The sequence below is a fragment of the Cuculus canorus genome, unplaced genomic scaffold (genome assembly GCF_017976375.1).
Source record: "Cuculus canorus isolate bCucCan1 unplaced genomic scaffold, bCucCan1.pri subtelo1, whole genome shotgun sequence".
Lineage (NCBI taxonomy): Eukaryota > Metazoa > Chordata > Aves > Cuculiformes > Cuculidae > Cuculus > Cuculus canorus.
This window is the reverse complement of record NW_026527860.1, coordinates 1,081,651-1,103,051: the sequence shown is the minus strand read 5'-3', so window position 1 is coordinate 1,103,051 and position 21,401 is coordinate 1,081,651. Positions and strand designations below refer to the sequence as shown.

The window sequence follows — 21,401 nt, the reverse complement described above, 5'->3', positions numbered from 1 at the left end:
TATGGCTTTCAGCACTGATGTAAGTACTCCAACTACTACAACATTAGAAAACCTAAAAGATGCTTAAATAGTACTACAAATAAGAATTAGAAATTATTGCCTTAGTTTACCTTTTCGTTGACATTTTAATCAATCCTGGTTTCTCCTCAGAAGAAAAATTCTTTTTGTCTTTTTCCTCTACAACATTTTCATTCTCCATTTCCGAACCATCATTATTCCTTAGAGTAAGCTCTTGCTTCATTTGCTTATTAGGAATGTTGCCTGGTGGTGTAATTAATTTATCAACATCTTCCTGTTTTGTCACCGCCTCTGTTTTGAAACTTTTTTCCTTCCCAACCTACAAGAAGAAAATTAAGCTTCATATATTTCTTATCATTTCTAGAAAAGAGAAGCACCATACCCGAGACTGAATAATTCAGTTTACCTCTGAAATAATGTAAAGTGAAAAAAAAATTATATAGAGAAGCATTTTCACAAAATTACACTACAAAGTGTATTGTCATTGAAAGTAATATGAATTCACTCATGATTAAGATATAAGAAAACCACAGCCCGTAGAAAGAAAATGATACCATATCCTAAAACATGAACAAAAGAGTGAAAAAGTGTTACTCATGGACAAAGAGTTAGAAGGACTGCACAATGTTAGTCGTAAAAACTCAGAAAAAAATCAAGTGGAAGTATGATGGGCTACTGGGAAGATTCCAAACTCAGAAGCAGAAACAGTGTCACAGCAAACTAGAATTTTAGTGAAGGGCACTGAAGACACACCATGCAGAAATCACAGTAAATGAATAGATTAGCCAAGACCCTGTTCAGAAGCTATTTTCGTTCTTTGATTCAGAATTAGAACTGATGTAATTGTGTGTTTCTTTTCATGGCAATTAAGTGAGGACTACTTACACTGGAATCGAGTGCCACCTATTGTTAAAATGGAACAGTAATGCATTCTGTGTTTTCCAAAACTGCAGAAAAGGACAACTGTCCACAGCTCTCTTTATTCATAAGTAATATATTTCCATTAAAACAAAAACAAATTTGCACAAAGCCTCTTCCTTTAATGATTAATGGCTAAAGTGAACAGGACCATTGAAATGGAGAAAGACTAAAGAATAAGGAGTAGAAAGTGAACTTCTACCTCTTTTTGGAGCTGTGCCTTCTCTTTCTCCAAAGTCCGGAATGCTATTTGCAGCATCCCTACCTTACTCTTAAATCTTTCCAGATCTTGTTTTAGGTCTTCATCAAGATTTCCTTTCGGCCTGCTACATGACTGCTGAGCATTTGCAAAAGGATTTTCAACTTCTGTTTCTCCTACATTATTACTGTGGTTAAGAAAGTCCCTGGGAACATCATCATTAAATCCAGAGTCTTTTCCAAGTTTTCTTTCTGTTATAAAAAGGCCTTTTTCATCACTTGTATAAAAAGGTTTTATTTTAGGAAGAATATTAGAAACATCCAAAATAGTTGTTTTTAAGCTATGTCTCAGAGAGTATTCAGGATTTTCCTCCACATTTCTACTACTTCCATTTTCTTTCTCTTCCATTGCCATAGCAGGCATTTTGTTTTCCTCTCCTTTTGGTAGAGGATTAGGTGGGATAATTTCACATCTTTTGAGGAATTTCACCTGAAAGGAAGTTGTGGAGAGGAGGGAGCTGGCCTCTTCTCCCAAGTGACAGAGGACAGGACAAACGGGAATGGCCTGAAGCTCTGCCAGGGAAGGGTCAGGCTGGATATCAGGAAAAAATTCTTCATGGAAAGAGTCATCGGGCACTGGAACAGGCTGCCCAGGGAGGTGGTCAAGTCGCCTTCCCTGGAGGTGTTTTTAAGGAACGGCTGGATGAAACGCTTAGGGACATGGTTTAAGGGAGTGTTAGGAATGGTTGGACTCGATGATCCAGTGGGTCCTTTCCAACCTGGTGATTCTATGATTCTATGATTCCATAACCAGAGCAGGACAACCAACTCCCTTCACCATCTGGCAATGCCATGCACAATGGATGCACATCAGGACACAGTTGGCCCTCTTGGCTGAGAGGATTTCACAGATTTTTTTCATCCTCCGTGGTTGGGAATGACCTCACGGTAGTTTTTAGTTTTTCCCTGAGGTAATCAATTAAGTGCTTTCCATTTTATTTTTAAAAAGAGACTTTGAGGTCTGTAATTTTTAAAGCTACTTTCTGATTTGTTCCCAATGCTTCATCCAGCAGCCACGGCAAGAAGGGCACTCAGCACAAATTTTAGCTAAAACCTGTCTACTTCAGAAAACATTTTCTGAGTCCCACTTGATACCCAACGTTAAAAGAGCTGCCTTGGCAGTGTGCGCATCAGAGGAGGAACTGTAGGCTGCCAGATGGGAACAGAAAGAAAACACACCAGTGCCAATGCAATGTCCCTAAATCCGTGACGCTTGACCAAGAGAGACTTTGTCAACTCAGCTTCTGCCAAGGTACACCACGAAATTCCCTTCAGATGTTTCTAAGAAAGGACAGTTAATTGCTGTCCAGCAAGGCAGACTTTGCACTGATGAACTCTTTGCGTCTTTCTGAGACAATTTTAGCTTGGTTTCCTCGGGAAACTGGATTGATTTAGCTGCACAGCCTATATTGGTCCTCCCAGACCAATTTTTCCAGGATTTTTGCGACAACTGGCTAAATTTTAACTGAGTTTGACAAAGGAGTAGGCGTTTCCTAGGTATGCATTTATCTCTTCGATCTCAAAAATCGCATGGAGGGCTGAGGAAAGAGACCTAGACTAGCACTCTAATAAAAAGCTTCAACACCCTGCTATCCTTTTTAGTTCAGCGGTTGACCACCTAAACCTCACTCAAAAGCAGTGCTAATAATTGGTTTGCTAATAGCTACAGGGTGGAGAACAGCAGCAGAGGTGTCAGGAGGGTGAGACAAGAGTGAGGGCAGAACAGGGTGGAGACTCACATAAAAACCAGGCTTGATAAGTGTCAGTGTTTCTACTAGTCTGGCCACTCCGCAATAATCTAAAGGGGTCATACAGTTGCCTTCCCTCCAGGACCTGTGGAAGCTTAACACTTCTGTACTAACCTTTAGCACAGCTCTTCCTACGCTGTAGTCCTCAACTCACACAGTTTTCTTCCGATTCACAAGTCTCCAGAATCAAGAAGAATGAGGAAAAAGGAAACGCACTTGATTCCCGTTTCCTTTCAGACAAAACCTAGGACTCTTACAGCTTAGTTCAAGGGTGATCTTGAGATTTATCATAGAATCACAGAACGTCCCGAGTTGGAAGGCACCGACAAGGATCATCGAGTCCAAATCCTGTCCCTGCATAGGACAACCCCAACATTCACACCATGTGTCCAAGGGTGTTGTCCAAAAGCTTCTAGAATATTGTCGGGCTTGGCGCTTCCCCAGCTTCCCTGGGAGCTGTTGCAGTGCTCTACCGCCTTCTGGGTGAAGACTCCCTTCCTAACAACCAACAGAACCCTCCCTGGCACATCCTCCTGCCATTCCTGCGCATCCTCTCCTTGGTCACCAGAGAGAAGAAGGCAGCACCTGCTCCTCCTCCTCCTCCCCTTGGGAGGAAGCTGTAGATCACAAGAGGTCTCCACTCAGTCTCCTTTCCTCCAGGCTGAACAAACGGAGCGACTTCAGCCACTCCTACAACTTCCCTCCTAAACCCTTCACCAACTTTGTGGCCTCATCTGGACACTCTCTAGTAGCTTAGATTTTTTTTTATTCTTTGGAACCCAATATTGCACACAGTGCCCAAGGTGGAGCCACACCAGTGCTGAACAGCCGACTGAACAGGAGCCAGCAGTGTGCCCAGGTGGTCAAGAAGGCCAAGGGCATCTTGGCTTGGGTCAGAAATGGTGTGACCAGCAGGTCCAGGGAGGTGATTCTCCCTCTGTACTCAGCACTGGTGAGACCGCACCTTGAGTACTGTGCTCAGTTCTGGGCCTCTCACCACAAGAAGGATGTTGAGGCTCCGGAGCGTGTCCGGAGAAGAGCAACAAAGCTGGGAAGGGGATGGACAACGAGTCTTACAAGGAGCGGCGGAGGGACCTAGGGTTGTTTAGCCTGGAGAAGAGGAGGCTGAGGGGAGACCTTATTGCTCTCTACAACTACCTGAAAGGAGGTTGTGGAGAGGAGGGAGCTGGCCTCTTCTCCCAAGTGACAGAGGACAGGACAAACGGGAATGGCCTGAAGCTCCGCCAGGGGAGGGTCAGGCTGGATATCAGGAAAAAATTCTTCATCAAAAAAAAATTCAAAGAGTTATCGGGCACTGGAACAGGCTGCCCAGGGAGGTGGTCAAGTCGCCTTCCCTGGAGGTGTTTTTAAGGAACGGCTGGATGAAACGCTTAGGGACATGGTTTAAGGGAGTGTTAGGAATGGTTGGACTCGATGATCCAGTGGGTCCTTTCCAACCTGGTGATTCTATGATTCTATGATTCCATAACTAAAGCAGGACAACCAACTCCCTTCACCATCTGGCAATGCCATGCACAATGGATGCACATCAGGACACAGTTGGCCCTCTTGGCTGAGAGGATTTCACAGATTTTTTTCATCCTCCGTGGTTGGGAATGACCTCATGGTAGTTTTTAATTTTTCCCTGAGTTTGACAAAGGAGTAGGTGTTTCCTAGGTATGCATTTATCTCTTCGATGTCAAAAATCGCATGGAGGGCTGAGGAAAGAGACCTAGACTAGCACTCTAATAAAAAGCTTCAACACCCTGCTATCCTTTTTAGTTCAGCGGTTGACCACCAAGAAGGCCAATGGCATCTTGGTATTGAGAGATGATTGGACTGGATGAGCTTAGGAAATTTTTCCAACTTTGATGATTTCATTTTAGGCGGTAGTTAATCTTGCTAGTCTTGTTCTAGTTGATTATTTTTGTCTCCGAATAAAATGCAACAACACCCATTAGAGATATGGAGTACTGTTTGTTACATCCATTTCATAAACCCAAACAGGAACACAAATATTGCACCTCAAGGCTCTGGGATTGCTGCTGTGTCAAGTACCTACATTCAGCTCAGTATTAAGAACTGACAGAGCCCTGGCAAGGGGCAGCGCTCACTGCTGCGCAGGAAGGTAAAAAAATCCCAGGGCCACTTGCCAATCCACCCTGGGGAAAAAAACCCCTTCCTTCCCCCAGCTGCAGGGCATGAGAAGCCATCTTCAGGGGTCATGAGCAGCAGGCACTGACCTGACCAAAGTGGGCCAGAGGAGCCCTGACTAGTGGTCCTGCTCCATGCTGCAGAGGAAGGCAAAAAACCCCTGGGGACCAGTGCCAATCTGCCCCAGGGGAAAATTCCTTCCTGACCCCAAAGCTGGCGATCGGCTGTTCCCTGAGCATGCGAGCAAGACCTGACTCCTCATCCCACAAGCTGCTCATGCCTCCCAGAAGATGCCTTAACCTCTATTCTCCCTCAACCTGAAGCCATCTCAGGTGTTTCCCTGCTCCCAGCCTGATCAGCCTTGGGGGTGAGAAGCCTTCCCATGCCTGGCAGGGCTCCAACGCACTGGAACCCCTTTGTGTCATATTGTTACTGACCCTCAGCCTGCAAGAGACAAAGATAAGGAGCACCACAGTGCTCCTCAAGAAAGAAATCCCTTGTCTTACCACTCCTACCCATCTGAACAGACCTCAGAGCCTCCAGCATCTCCACAGCTTGGTGGCTCTTGTCACGTCCTGAGGAGATGGCACCTGCTCTCCAAAGGCTGGAACAAGATTTCAGTCCATCAGAAGAGTTTTAAACGTGGCCCCACCAAGAGCTGCTCTTGCACTAGAGAACCTTCAGCAGCTTTGTCCAGCCCCCAGCCTTTCTCCATTACCTTCCTCCACGCAATTCCACTGGCTCCACAAGGGCTTCCTCTGGATGTCCTGGAGCTGTCTCCAGCCCAGCTCTGTCCCGATGGCGAGGCCGGGCACACTGACAGAGGGACACGGGACAATGCCTCTTGTACCGTGCCCAGGGCATTGTGACAGCGTGTCACCGGGCACCGGCACAGTGACACAGGGGGGACGGGCACTGCCCACCCCACCACGCCCTCTGGCCTGCACCGAAGGCTCACAAACCAAGTGAGAGGGGGTTAAATTCTATGACAGCTTTTAGATGGTGGTTAATCTCGCTTCCCGTGCTCTAGTTCACTACTTTTCTCTCTGAATAAAATGCGGCCTCACCCATTAGGAGCATTTAGGAGTTTTTGCTACATCCATTTCAAATATCAAACAGGCAGTTTTGGGGCATGAGCAGCAGGCACTGACCTGACCAAAGTGGGCCAGAGGAGCCCTGACTAGTGGTCCTGCTCCATGCTGCAGAGGAAGGCAAAAAAACCCTGGGGACCAGTGCCAATCTGCCCCAGGGGAAAATTCCTTCCTGACCCCAAAGCTGGCGATCGGCTGTTCCCTGAGCATGCGAGCAAGACCTGACTCCTCATCCCACAAGCTGCTCATGCCTCCCAGAAGATGCCTTAATCTCTATTCTCCCTCAACCTGAAGCCATCTCGGGTGTTTCCCTGCTCCCAGCCTGATCAGCCCTGGGGTGAGAACCCTTCCAACGCACTGAAACCCCTTGTGTCATACTGTTACTGACCCTCAGCTTGCAAGAGACGAAGATAGGGAGCACTACAGTGCTCCTCAAGAAAAAATTCCATCTTACCACTCCTACCTGGCTGAAAAAACCTCAGAGCCTTCAGCATCTCCACAGCTTGGTGGCTCTTGTCACGTCCTGAGGAGATGGCACCTGCTCTCCAAAGGCTGGAACAAGATTTCAGTCCATCAGAAGAGTCTTAAACATGGCCCCACCAAGAGCTGCTCTTGCACTAGAGAACCTCCAGCAGCTTTGTCCAGCCCCCAGCCTTCCTCCGTTACCTCCTTCCATGCAATTCCACTGGCTCCACAAGGGCTTCCTCTGGATGTCCTGGAGCTGTCTCCAGCCCAGCTCTGCCCCGATGGCGAGGCCGGGCACACTGACAGAGGGACACGGGACAATGCCTCTTGTACCGTGCCCGGGGCATTGTGACAGCGCGTCACTGGGGAATGGCACAGTGACACAGGGGGGACGGGCACTGCCCACCCCGCCACGCCCATCCTTTGGAGGAAGGCATTAAGGTTCTGGTCCCAAGGCAGTTTCTGTGCCCAGGAGGCCATGGGGACCATCCCTACCCTTGGTGGCTGTTGGAGAATGGCTCGAAGAACAAGGACATGGCTCTTTAAAAATGCTACATTCCAGCAAGACATAGGCCTGCACAAGAGACCGAATGGAGGAGTACCGAGAAGCTGCACAATCATGTTGATAGCGCGAACTGGCAAGGACACTGTGACCTTGACTACTTTCATAAATAACCTTAGGGAACTAGCTGTGGAAAGAATGAGAAACTAGCTTAAGCTGGAACCGCAAGTAGGACTCTTCAGAAATGTACTCTTAAAGCACAGGACAGAAACTTAATATAAAAGGAGATATAAGAAATACCTGTGACAGAAGCAACATGTGATGTTTCAAGAGACACCAGATGCTTTTCAGGGAACATGAAAAGGTATCATATAGGGCAACCATTCCAGGGTTGGTGGTGTGGAGGTAAAGATAAACCTAGAGGCACGGAATCTGCCTTCTCAGGCACCTAATTTTAAAGAGAAAGTTTTGGTAGATTTAGTACGGTAGACAAAGTTCAACTTCACCTTCTAGAAGACAAGTATGAATTAAACACCAGGGCCTCAGCAGATTTGGTATCTGATCTGAGTATATAACATATATTCATTTTGTGTTTGGTCATAACTAAAAGACATGAGAATTTCCATTCACGTGACTGTATGAAACAGCGTCTGGATCAAACTCCACCCAAACATAAATGGACCTCAGCCTCACTTTCCCAGTCACTCCAAATGGACTTCAGTTACACAGTTCCTACAGTTAAATTTGACTCCTGGAGTACTTCTTATTTGCTAAATGAAACATAAAAATTACTTCTGGAATATGGAAAACTGAGTGGACTGCAGCTTCCCTTCTATAAGAGCCAACAAGTCTGGCTAGAAGTGTCTTCCCAAGCTCTACAAAGCATCGTCCCAAAACTAGATATTTTGCTGAGTGGTACCTAAACACAAAGACTGCAAGGGTGTCTTGACAAAGGGACCTCTTCCATCACATTTTCAATGGCTCATTTTTTTCCATAGGTTCATTTCAAAACTCCACAGGATTTTTTTTGTAGTATTTACAAGCACATTGTATTCTACCACCACACTCAAGCAAAAAGCAAAGCCAAAGAAAACAAAGGAAAAACAAACAAGCGAGGCATACACTCACCAGCTCTGCCTCCTCATATTGCCAGCCTGACAGAAGCTGAATCAGCCTCTGACCCTGCAGCACCACATGGCACTTTGTGGGAAGGTTTTGCAGTATCGACAAGACCTGGTATCTGCTGGAGGAATTGTGCTTTTTGAGGTTATCAGTTTCTCTTGTTGTTTCAGTGGCCTGTGGCGTTACCCTCCTAAAAAAGTGGAAAAGAAAATGGTTATGGTAACAGTCAACTGCCAGCATCCTTTTTTCAGGCAACAAATTAAGCCTTCAGGAAACTCGAGGAACATGGTGGGTTTCAGCCTGGGGACAGAAGGCCCGGCTTGCTTCTTCTGGGGGATACGGTGCACACGGCTCCCAGAGGATCAGGTGCAACGAGGGAACACCTTGGTTTCAGTTCTGAAACAGCATTCAAGTTTTTAGGTAAAGTCTTTAATACAGGGGATTGTATACCTTCATGCAGAAAATGACTTCGAAAGGCACCGAGAGCAGCAAGAGGCACAGAAGACAGCAGGAAACACTTCAGCCTTTCGTTTCCTTCCCTCCTCACCCATTAACAAAAGCAAAGACAGTGCCTGTCAGGGTGCAGAGGCCCCTTTTGGCTTCCTACACCAGGGGCTGTTACTTCCCGTCTCAGGGTGTGGCCTTGCAGCACACTGGGGCGTGGCTCCTTCACTCGGGAGGGCGTGGCTTCCTGCACAATGGGGAGGGGCCTCCCTGACCTACAGGGAGGGGCCTCCTTCACCCTGTCATGTGGGGGAGTGCCCGCCCAGCTCTTCCCTGCTGTGGGCGTGGTTACCCAGCAGAGGGGGCGTGGCCTCCAGATCCCAAGAACATCACCTCTCAACCCTGGGGGCGTGGCCTCCCGACAAGGGGCGTGGCTACCAGTCTCAGGCAAAGTGGCTTTTTTTCTAGGGGTGTGATCTAGCAGCCACCTCAGGAGTTTATCCCAACCCCAGGAAGTGTGGCTTCCGGTACCAGGGGCGGGGCCTCCTTGCACTCAGGGGCGTGGTCTTTTAACTGATGTCTCGTGGGGGGTGGCCTCTCATTGGGGGTGTGGTCTCTCAACAGTGTCAACATGGTTTGTAAGTTCTGGGGGTGTGATCTCCTCGATCCGTGGGGCGTGGTCTCTCATCCCCTGTCGTGTGGGGGGCGTGGCCTACCACTCCTTATCTGCAGTGGGGCGTGGGCTCCAACCCCTCCACGGGTGTGTCCCCAAGGGGGCGTGGTCTCCTAATGGGGGCGTGGCCTCCCAGCCCAGGGGGCGTGGCTTCCTAGCAAACAGCAGGTGGGATCTCCTCGGGGCGTGGTTTCTTAGCTCTGGACTTGTGGTGGGGGTGTGGCCTCTCATCAGGGGGCGTGGTCTATCAACAGTGGGGGCGTGGTTTATCACAGCTGGGGGTATGATCTCCTTGCTCTGGGGGGGCGTGGTCTCTGACACCGGTCACGTGGGGCCTTGGCCTTCCACTCATTATCTGCAGTGGGCGTGGCTTCCCCATGGGGGTGTGTGGGCTCCAACCCCTCCAGGGGTGTGACAGCCCAAATGGGGTGTGGCCTCCTACTGGGGGGCGTGGTCCCTCAACACTTGGGGCGTGGTCTCCCAGCCCAGGGGGCGTGGCTTCCCAGCACACAGGAGATGCCATCTCCTCAGGTTTGGGAACCCTCACGCACACAGCACGGAGATGGGCATCCCATGAACACTGACACGCAAAGCCACCCATGGTGCTAAACCCTGTCCAGTGGGAGCAGCCGGGACATGGACATTGTGCCTGATGAAGAGCCTGTCTGCTCAATAGCCTCTCCCATCAGTTGCAGATGGCTCCTGTCTCTCCAGGGCACGTCACGAAGGCTGCAGAGAAGAGGTGCTCACAGCATCCCATCCCCTGCCAGGGGAGTTCTGTGCACCTGTGCTGAGCCTCACAAGATCTGACAGCCGTTTGCACGCAGGGAGCTCCTGGAGACAACAGACACGCTCCGTTTCACTGCTCCAGTCTGAAGGAACCAGGAGGTGTGATAGCTGGAGCCTGAAGAGGACTTGCTTGCTTCTGAATGGCTCTCACTCTCAGTGCAGATGGAATCCGCTGTTTCTGTTTGAAATGGCTTGCATGATGGTGGAGAAAGGTCTTTGTCTGTTTCCCACCTGGAAGAGGGTCAAAGCTGATGTGCTTTATGCTGTTCTGGCTGGGAAGCACATGTCCCCTGACACCTTTGGGTGATGAGATCTGATAGATCGGCTCTGGAAACCCGACAGCAAGTCCCAGCTGGCTGCTCTTGCTGCATCCCGAACTGTGGGGTTATGAATTTCTGCCCGAGAGACAGTAAAGTGTGGGTCAGGGACAGAAACCAAGCCACGGTCCAGTCTGGGTTAACACCTTTCTGTCTCGCGTCTGCCTCCGCAGCAGCCTGCAATTGGGCTGCTGTTTGATCTTTGATTGGAGGCTGCGATACTCCCGGTGTGACCATCCATCCCTCCAGGTCCGCTCATGACCCCATGAGCAGATGGGTAACAGAACACTTCAACATAAACCAATTCATACGGCTGAGACCAAACTGGACCCAGCCGCACGCAGCCTCCTCTTGAAGAAGGGGCTTAGGAAGCAAGGGGGTCCTTTCCCAACTTCATGACTGAAGAGGAGGCCCTTCCCCTGCCACACATCACACTCATACTCTTGACAGGACAGAACATCCCCTGACGGGTGCTCAAACCCTGAAGGAGGGTGAGGAGGAGATATTGGAGGGTCCCGTAGGTCCCTGCAGGGCTTGGGCAGCAGCCTGACAGGAGCTGCTGGGGCGCAGGGAGTGCCGCCACACCCAGCAGACCCAGTCTTAAACCTCTCTGTTGGAGGATAGAATTACTGTTGCCTAATAGATTTGGGACAAATATTTCTCCCTCGAACCAGTGCATCTCTTCATCCAGGCTCTCACACCTTCTGGCCTTTACCCGGGGAAGGAAACAGCTCACCTGGACAAGGCTCCCTCTGGGCTCCGCTGTGTTTCCAAGCAATCGTAGTAAAGAGTTCTGGTATGTTGTGTTTAGAAACGGAGATGTTTGGTACAATCTGTTGATACTTTATGAGTAACGAAAGAATCTCACACAGCTGACACCCACCCCTCGCTGTTGGCCTCTGCTCTGAAGGGCCATCGGGCTTCTCCACCCATGTCATACTCCCTTAGACAGGTATAAAATACCTGGTCTGCATTCTCCCACAAACAGTCGTTTCTAGGATGGAAGCCCTCAAAATCTTTCCTGAGCAGTTATTAAATATCAGTGTAGTCCTGTTTAGGAGCTGTAGGATTCTGCTGTCCCTGAAGAGCTTCTTCCAGGGAAACAACCAGACTCTCAGGACAATCATCTGCTCCAGATGCCAGAGAAGCCCTGTCCTGGACAGCAGACAAGGTAAAGCCCGTGGAGAGTTCCCAAGCAAGCTTTAGTGACTGCAACAGCTCTAGGATTGCCCAGGACAGGGCTTTTGTGGGCAGTACGGTCTGGAGGCTCCTGGTAATGCAGTTCCCGGGCAGGGCTCAGGCGAAGGGGAGTTGCCCATCACTGCTCTCGTTGGTCTCTCCCCATTGCTCTCGGCCCACCGAGAGAGGAATGCACAGCCTGGCCCCAGCCAGCCTCGCACACATCCCTGCATCCGGAGCCAACCTGCCCTCCCTGTGGGGATTCCCAAGCCTGATGTTCCCTGACCCACCACCTCCTCCCTGCATGCACCGGCAGCTGAGCGTCCGCTGCTTTTCTTCCCGGCCTTGGCAGAGCCCAGCGGCTCCTCAGCGCCATTGGACACATGAGGCTTCAGCTGTTCCTGCAGCTCACGCGCAGCTCCACTCGCTGTCCTGTAGCCTGGAGGGCTCTGAAGCCGCTTTGTGTTTCTAAGGGCTTGTACAAGGACGGGTGGGTGTGTGACATCAGCAGAGGGACAGTGTCGGGCACTCACACCGTGTCAGCCCCAGAGCTGCCCGCAGGGACAGGGAAGGATGCTCCAGGGGCTGGAGCAGCTCCCAGGCCTCGGGGCACAGCCACCCTTGTGCCACAGAGAGCGTCTGACCGTTGTCACGCAGGTGGTGCTTTGTGCATCAGTTTTCCCCTCAATCCCTCGCCCTGGGACAATGTCCCCAGCCGTACGCTGCCATCCCAGGGGACTTCAGTTGCCGGCACCCGGATAAAGCAGCAGCCCCAGGCCCAGCTCTGTTGCTCGCAGGAGCTGAAGGTGTCGGTTCAGGGCTCACACCGTGCTTTACTGGGTGGGGGGAAGGGAACGCAGAACTTGGGCTCCCACCTCCACACCCCAACATCTCCCCACATTGGAGTGCAAATTACACCAAGAGTAATGGGATTGTTTTAACGCTTCTTTACTGATTCATACACTAAAACTGCTCTCCATAAATACCAATTATCACATTAAAGGTCCTAAGAGGTGCAGAATCCAGCTCTTGTAAGTCCCAGCAGCGTGGGGGAAGCATCCTGTCAAAGCATGTGTAGGCTCTGAAGGGTGACTGGGCTCTTACAAGAGGGACGCAAGGCTGCTCCAGTCCCTTCCATCTGCTGGTACAGATATATCGTTGATGTCAAACAACTGCTCCACACTGACAGTATTGCAAAAGGATTCGCTTGTCCCTTCATCAAAGAGATGCTGCAGGAAGGAAGCGGCCATGCAGGTTTCGTCCAAGCTCAGGTTGTTCTGGTTGGACTCAGCAAGGACCTGCTCCAGCCCCTGGGGACAGTCAACGTGCTGCCCATGTACCATCACTTCCAGGTTGTGCTTTTTGGGGCTGACTGGAGGTGTGACCTCCAGATCCCCAGAAGTGGAGAACTCCCTGTTTAGGTTGGCGTCAGTGTCCCATTTCAGGGATCCCAGCTGGGTCTGTTCCTCCTGGGTCAGCAAGGCAGAGTTGGAGAGCCGACGCACCTTGGCCATTTGCTTGGGCAAGGGCTGCTTGCGCTTGAGCCCTGCTTTGACTTCCGCTGGATTCTGGTTCTGGTTCCTGATAAATTCTTCAAACTCTTCCAGCAGCTGCTGTGACTCCATGCTGACGGAGAAGACTTTTTTAGAGGCACAGCCCGAAGTGGCCAGGGAGGCGTCAACCTGTGCTTCTTGCTGGGCTTTCTCGGTGGAGGCTGGGTGGATCTGCACTGGGCACATCCTCTGCTTTTTGAAGGCACCGCTCTTGAGCTGGTCAGCGTACTGCGGGTCAAGCTTCCAAAAGCCACCTCTCCCTGGCTTGCCTTTCTCCCGAGGCACCTTGATGAAACACTTGTTTGACGAGAGGTTTTGCCGGATGGAGTTCTAGACCAAAAACAGAAAAAAACAAGGTGTAACACTTGTCTGCTGGCACAGCACCTGTGTGCGTGGGGAGGCTGGTGGAAAAGCACATTTGCAGCGAGGAGGAAGAGGAGGGTCTTTACACCCATGTGGCCATGGCCCCATTTACAGCGGCAACACGTGGCAGCTCCATGGGGGACAGCATCATCAGGGCCCTCCTTGCTTCCTCCTTGAGTCATTGCATCCTCATCAGCCTCTGCTTCAATGAGGTGGAGGGAAGACAGTAGGGGAAGGAAAAGAAAGAAAAGTGCTTATTCACTTACATTTCCGGGCAGGTTAAAGTATTAATCATTCCTCCCTGCAACAACCTCATATATTTCCGGCATCTCTGCAGAGAGGGACTGAAAACTTTCTTTCTGTCTTTAATAAACACATTGAATTCAAAGTGTGGTGATTATCCAGCCATGAGTTTGCAAGAGAAAGTCAACACGCCGGCACACAGCTTCTCCCATAGAGTCCCTCCCACAAGTTTCCCAGCACAGATACAGGAAATGCAGCAGCGTCCCTGCTCTGAACCTCCCCAACGAGGCATATGTCCAACAAGTAGCATCTCCCTGCAGACCCTCTCAATCCCTCTCCTACCCCTGGTCCTCAGTACCCACAGTTGCTCAACCTGATGATTTTGTCTGTGCTCAGCCCTGAGGGACTCAGGACCCCACGAGAACTCCAGAATGGTCAAGTGAGAGACAGAGACACCTCCACCCCAGAGCCAAGAGGAGACACAGGGACCAACAGCCCAGTGGGACCTTCCCACTCCAAAAATGACCCCTGGCCTTCTCTTACATGATGGAGGCTGTGAAAGGCCCTTCCCAGCCAGAAGGGGAGAGGGGACAGGGCAAGAGTTCTCTAAATGTATTACCTGCCACCCAGGATCAGCTTGACGGAAGTAGCAGAAGTTGTCCGTAATCCACTTGTAGATGGCGGAGAGGGTGATGTGGGGCTCCTCGCTGGCTTCCATCGCCATGCAGATGAGGGTGGCGTAGGAGTAGGGTGGCTTGATGAAGGGGTTGTTCTTGTAGTCGATGCTCTCCACCAGCTGAGCGTGCATGGACACAACACGGTGCTCCGTCTTCGAGGTGGAGGAGGAGACGGGCACGCAGGGAGTGTGAGGCGTTCCCACGCACGCTGGGTCAGTGCCCAGGGGTGAGCGCGGCACGGCAGAGCTGGGCATGCCCTGACAGGTGTGGGGGTCCGGGCCGCTGGGGCAGCAGGAGGAGTTGCCCATGCTGGCGCTGGGGATGGAGAAGTCCAGCAGCCACGTCAGGTTGGGCAGGCTGTCGTCCTTGTGGGGCGAGTCCCTCACGATGCCCTCCTGCCCTCTGTCCTTCCCTGCCTGCTCGTGGCTCAGCCGCCCTTCAGCCATGCCTCACCGACAGCTTCTGCGTTCAGAGGGTGCGTGTGAAGCGGAGAGAGGGGACGGGGCAGATCCTGCAATGACAACAAGGAGAGGTGATGTGCGAAAGCAGACAAGGGGGGCTGGGAGCGTTGTTACTAACATCATCAACCCAGCTTCTTCTCTCAGTGGAAATACAGGAGAAGCAGTGCACCAGGACTGCTTAGAGACCATCGAGGCCGCACATCCTTGAGCCGTTCGGACCTGACAGTCCCATGGAAGACGCTGAGGGCTGGTTCATGGATGGAAACAGCGATGTCTTAAGCAATAAAGACATGCCAGGCCAAAAACATCAAGCGTGCAGAGGGATTCTGAGACTGCTGGAAGCAGTCCGGCTACCTGAGAAGGTGACAATCGTGCACATCAAGGCGCACCAGAAAGTGCATTTGGAACTGGGGAGAGGAAATGCGCTGGCGGACAGAGAGGCAAAACTGTCAGCCAAAGGTGAGGTAAAAACAAAAGGGGCTTTGATCCCTGACAGATGAATCTCTGCAGAAGGTAAGCCAGAATATACCAAGGGAGATCAGATAATCAGAAATTTATTATACACCTGGAAGGGTCATATCGTAAAGAGGGGTGAGTCCTCACTCCACAAGGGAAACTAATCATCCCCCCTTATTTATCATGGCTTTTGATGAGGGAAAACCACAGGAAGAGACAGGAGGGGAGCAGAAGCTTTATATAAACACCTAATTAAAGGGATTGCAGCCAGAAATGTATACACCATTGTGAGACGAGTGGCTCAGCAGTGTGACCTTTGCCTCCAGACTAATCCCCAAATTACCCCAAATCAGAAATGGGCCAAATTGGAAGAGGCAACGGGCCCGGGCAATAACGGCAGATTGATTTTTCGGAACTCCCAAGAGAGGGGGGATGTTGATACTTATTGGTATTAACTGGTACCTTTTCCGATTGGCCGGAGGCATTCCCTACTAGAACAAGGAGATAACCAGAACATTAATACAGGAAATAATACTATGCTTTTGGGTTCCAGCAACTGTGTCTCCTGATAGGGGACCAGATTTTATCTCAGAAGCAGTACAACAGATCAGTCACTCTTTGCATATGAAATCATGACCTCCTACATGGTGGCATTGGACAAACAGCTCCAAAAGATTGAAAAACATGAGGCTGAGACGTGGAGTAGGGGTTTGGATGAACCTGTGCATAACATACAACCTGGAGATTATGTATATGTAAAATCTCTTGCAGAGAGGACTCTGGAACCGCAGTGAGAAAGACCATTCCAGATGTTCCTTGCCTCCTTCACAGCAATCGAAATCAAGGAGCAGAGTGCATGGATCCATCGCACCCGAGTGAAAAAGGCACATAGATCTCCATGAAGGGTCACACAAGTCCAACCAGGAAAATTATTTTTCTCATGATTATAATTATAATCCAGGGAGGTAAAGGCACCTCTAGCCAAAAGAATACTGAGTGGCCTTGGTCTCACACTTTTATTTGGTATACTGGAGCCCTGGGAAATATTCTGTATCGAAAGGGTTTCAATCTGTCAACTGTGGTTATACATGAAAATTGAGTATATGTGAGGCAAGAATGGAATGTGGATAGAGAACAGGGGATTCAACAACTTCAGGGGACTGTAGGAGGAGAAATCAAAGTGAGATGCTGAATGGTGCATAGGACTATCCATAAAAAGGCATCCCAAATTACTATCTCAACTACACCTATACAAATATAACACAAAAAAAAGAATACAAAGACCTGTATTTCCAATGAATTAGACTATTGGCATAATTTTACAGTAGTACAGACCGTTCAGGTGGTTTGTCTCTGGGCCTATGATACCATTGGGCTCTCATTCAATATTAAAATTATTATAACTAAGCCTGTTACAACCCAGAATTTATGAGATTGGTCCCTATAATCGGGAATACAGGCCAACAGCCAATGCTGTGCAACCCAGAAGGGTCTCTTAAATGTGTTGAACTGCTAATGCAAACTGATATTTCTGGAATTCAACCAGCATGCTCTCATTTCCTAAGAACATCCTTCCAGGGCTGAACAATCTGGCTGTGAAAGCAAGTGCCCTTCAGGGGCAGAACACTAAGGGGCCCAACCAGAGTGTTACAGACAGGATTGGAGGTCCTAAATGGAATTGACTATCAGAAATGTTACCAAAGTGGGAAAAGGTGGAGGAACAAGACCATGAATTAATAGGAAATGGACTCGGTGTGATCCAAGAAAAGGTTTCTTTGGCTCTCAGTTGTATACAGGCACAATTATGGATGCAATCCGTGGCCGCCTTAATTATAAGAGAAGGTGGTGAGGGTACTCTCCCACCGAAATCCGGAAAGTGGTTTGGGACAGTGCCACTGGCTTAGAGAGGAAGCTTCAATCCTGAATGACTCTGGTAAATGTCACCTCTGAGCCCATCACTAATACAGCCACAGCCTCTGTGTTTACCATACGTAACGCTGCAATATGTGTAATCCACTCCATCATTGCATTAGGATTAAGCCATGATAAAACTGTGCTCTATCCTTCTGAACACAGAACATGGACACAAATAGTGAATGGGAAATGGCAAACTGTAAATTTAAAACCTTGCATTACACGAGAACAACAAGGATTCGTTTGCTAAATAATACAATCGATGCTCAAGACATCTGCCTCGACACTGAGCAAAGCATCTGTCACTTTGAGATCCATCTCGATGCTCATCCGAGGACTGTACTTGTATATGTGGGCCAGGGTTGTGTGTGTTCGAGAACTGCTTGTACCTCTGTAGGAATAGATGAGATCATTATGGATAGTGAGAATCACTCTAATTTCTAATTTCTGTATTTGTAATCTTGTTAAGATTGTTGGGTGTGACTTTTCTTATTTAGCACCAGTCCTATCCCATCAGCAGATAAATCCATTTATACAATATTTCACAAATTATCACCTGTACCTATTGGAACGAATCTTACATTGGTAAAATGATTAAAGAAACAGTTAATGAAACATCAGGACTTGATTATAATTCTGGAAGAGGTCCAGGAAAGCGGGACAAGACCCTGATAACAGTCCACCAGGACTGGAAAGAAAGGGGGTCCTAAAAGGGTAAAAGAAAATTTAAACCATCATTGGAGGGACGTGTTGTTCAGATGGTCCCCTGCTGCGACCGGCATTCTAAATAAGTTGTGTCACCTCATTATTGCCCTTCTGATGCTAGTTTTGGTTAGCTTTGTTTTCTCTGCTATGTTATTTATTTGGATTTGGAGAATGCTACAACGACTAATAGTTTTGACTTCTATGTCTCGTACCCATGAGAATGCATTAAAAAAGCTAATTTTGCAACAAAATATCATACTGTTCCCCTTTGAGAGATAAATTACAGAGCTGGCAAAAGAATTTGCCCATGTTAAAAAAGACAGGGGGGAACTGATGTGGGAAAGCAGACAAGGGGGGCTGGGAGCGTTCGCTAGAGCTTGGCGTTATTCGCCTGGAAGACCTTGGGAGTTGATGCTGAAGGAGCCAGCGAGCAGCAGTTTACTGATAATTAGGCATTGGAATGCAGAAAGCTGCTGCATTTGGTTCGGGAGTTTGGAAACAGCCAGAGGAGACTGAGTCTGCGCAAAGTTCAAAGAGAAATATATTCATCCCGAGGAAGACTTCCTACTCCATCCCTAAGACCCCGGCCCACGGCCATCAGGAGGCACTACGCAGGCGCAAGATTGGAGCGAACTTTCCAGATCCAATTATAATACGCAGCGGGGAGAGGGTATGGATATGTCGTAGGTGCTTATACCTCTGCATGTCTTTACACTGTAAGCAGCTGCTTGTTAAGCTATAGGGTGTGCGAGCGAGGAGGAGAACACCCTTGCACCCCCGCGCTGGAAATAAACATCCCTGCTTTATAACTCATTTGGGGTATAGAGTTGGATTGCGCCAAAGAGAGGGATGAGGCTCCCTGCGGGGCAGCCGCTCTCTGGCACGCGAGCTCGGCTGGGACTGGGTGCTCCCCGTGCCGCCGAGTGAGATCCGTCCCTGGGCTGCTGCGCCCCAGAGCTGTGACACCTCCCCTGGGGGCTTTAGCAGCCCCGAACCTTGGGAAAATGCACTCCAACCCACACATTCCAGCGTCACCCAAACCCTCGTGGGCCCAGCAAGGCTTGGACAAAGAAATTAATCCATAAAACAACAACAAACCCCCCACCCTTATGCAACCAATATCCATCCCTGCCATCCCAAACAGCGGGAGTGTTTCTCCCACACGTTGCCAAGCAGGACAACATCTCAAGATCAGAGACCTGGAGACAATGTCCTAAAGCTCCCCCTGCTTCCAGCTTCCCTCCATTGCCGGCTCTTCCCGCTCCTCCCTGCTCCCGGCACCCCAACACACCCCGGTGGGGGACGGCGCAGCCCCAGCCCAGGCACACCCTGGCGCAGAGCGAGCTGCGGGTTCATCCTTGGGTTCCTGCCCGGCTGGGAGGCAGTGTCTGGCTTCCCTGCTGGGCTACAGACCTGCACTGCTGCGTCTGTGTCAAGGAGCGAGCGCGCCGAGGCCATGCGGGGCCGAGGAGCTCTGCACGGGCTGCGCGGGGTGGTTGGGGCTGGAGGTCGCTGCGTTGGAATGATGCTGCGCCCAACAGTCAGCGGGGGGCGGGGCCAGCAGAACCCCCTGCCCCGCCCCCACCAGATCACCCCCAGAGCTGAGAAACCACGCCCCCACTGCTGAGAGACCACACCCCCTGAGGAGAGGACACACACCCCAGAGACAGCAGTTAAGGAACCACGCCCCTGAGTGCAATGAGACCCCGCCCTTTGGTGTAGTAAGCCACGCCCCCTGGGGTGGTGATCCACGCCCCAAGGTGACACTAGGCCACGCCCCCAGACAAGAAGCCACATAGCCTGAGTCAGGTTGACACACCCGGGTCTGTGAGGCCACGCCCCCAGGGTTAGAGAGACGCCCTTGGGGTCTGGAGGCCACGCCCCCACTATTGGGAAGCCACGCCCATGGCAGGGAAGAGCTGGGCGGCTGCACCCCCACACGACAGTCAAGCAGGCCACGCCCCTGAGGGCAGGGAGGCCCCGCCCTCTCATGCAGGAAGCCACGCCCTCCCAGGTGCACCAGCTACACTTCATGTGCCACAAGGCCACGCCCCAGAGACCGGAAGTAATTGCCCCTGGTGCAGGAAGCCACGCCTTCTGGGAGCAGTAGCCACGCCCCTGTGGGACTGGAAGCCCCTCCCTGACTGGAAGTCACGCCCCCGTGTACTGGAAGCCTCCCCTCCGGGGTACAGGAAGCCACGCCCCCTGAGGCTGAAGGCCGCGCCCCCTCCCGGGAGGCCTCGCACTCTGCCCAGAGACCACGCCCTCTCTCCAGAGGCTGCGCTGCCCCAAAGTGCTTCGCTTTCACCTACGGAACAGCATTTGCTGCGCCTGCAGTCACTGCAGTGAGTGTCCTGTGCTCCTTCCCTGGAGGCATTTTTCAGTCGGTTTTGGTTTGTTTGGTTTCTCTGACACTCCATCCTCCCATTAATGATTATTTATTTTTGGCTTTTTTTGCTCAGTATCAATTGAGAAAGGAATGGATCGGGAGGTGGGGTGTTGGGCGTTTTTTCTCTGGAGAGGTGGGTGGTTTGGGGATTCGGTTTATTTGCTTTACGAATCAAGACCTGCACACAAGGGGCACTGCACCCTGACAGGCACTGTCTTTGCTCTTGTTAATGGGTGGGGAGGAAAGGAAACGAAAGGCTGAAGTGTTTCCTGCTGTCTTCTGTGCCTCTTGCTGCTCTCGGTGCCTTTGGAAGTCATGTTCTGCATGAAGGTATACAATCCCCTGTATTAAAGACTTCACCTGAAACCTTGAATGCTGTTTCAGAACTGAAACCAAGGTGTTCCCTCGTTGCACCTGATCCTCTGGGAGCCGTGTGCACCGTATCCCCCAGAAGAAGCAAGCCGGGCCTTCTGTCCCCAGGCTGAAACCCACCGTGTTGCATTAGAGTCTCCACTGTTGCTTATATTATAGTTGTCACTGCACAGAAAAGTGTTGATCAGGGAACCACTGCATGGTTCTCCATGCCTTGGGATATATACTGTAGTTGCTCCCTAATGCCTTAATCCCAGGGATAATTCTTGTTCTCTGGGAATTTGAGAAGCAGCAAAGATGTGTCAGTGCATGAAGGATTTAGTCTTTGTGCTCATGGCAAAGCGATGGACTGCCAGCCCAGGTGGGTGTTTAAAAGAGAAAATGGTCAAATAGTGTGGAGGTTCTAATTAAAAGGATGTTTTAGTCTACCACAGAAAAACTGGCTAATAAGCTTTGCAAAGTCTGTGCTTTCTTTTCCACACTTCATGCAATGAAGTAAGCTGTAAATAGTCTTTAAAAATATTTTTTGGTTTTTCTTTAGCCTCAGAATTTCTTAGCAGCTACTAGTGAAAGATACCTGGGAATTGCTT

The 21,401-nt window shown here is 50.2% G+C and overlaps 2 protein-coding genes and 1 long non-coding RNA gene across 3 annotated transcripts; all 3 read right to left on the bottom strand.

Moving 5' to 3' along the window:
* Positions 1–106: 106 nt before the first annotated feature.
* On the bottom strand, positions 107–1,579 carry LOC128850877 (uncharacterized). Its single transcript, XM_054055894.1, has 2 exons — positions 1,139–1,579; positions 107–337 (listed from the first exon to the last, which is right to left on the bottom strand). The coding sequence occupies exons 1-2, from the start codon at positions 1,556–1,558 to the stop codon at positions 107–109; spliced, it is 651 nt and encodes a 216-aa protein (XP_053911869.1). The 5' UTR covers positions 1,559–1,579.
* Positions 1,580–7,458: 5,879 nt separating this feature from the next.
* On the bottom strand, positions 7,459–8,863 carry LOC128850843 (uncharacterized). Its single transcript, XR_008448093.1, has 3 exons — positions 8,727–8,863; positions 8,283–8,466; positions 7,459–7,602 (listed from the first exon to the last, which is right to left on the bottom strand). It is a non-coding gene; the product is annotated as an uncharacterized LOC128850843 (long non-coding RNA).
* A 3,827-nt stretch (positions 8,864–12,690) lies between these two features.
* Positions 12,691–19,596, bottom strand: LOC128850896 (forkhead box protein J1-B-like). The gene is made up of 3 exons (XM_054055930.1): positions 19,464–19,596; positions 14,457–15,025; positions 12,691–13,561 (listed from the first exon to the last, which is right to left on the bottom strand). Exons 2-3 carry the CDS (start codon positions 14,958–14,960, stop codon positions 12,779–12,781), a joined length of 1,287 nt encoding a protein of 428 aa, XP_053911905.1. The 5' UTR covers positions 14,961–15,025; positions 19,464–19,596; the 3' UTR covers positions 12,691–12,778.
* Between the last annotated feature and the right edge of the window lie 1,805 nt (positions 19,597–21,401).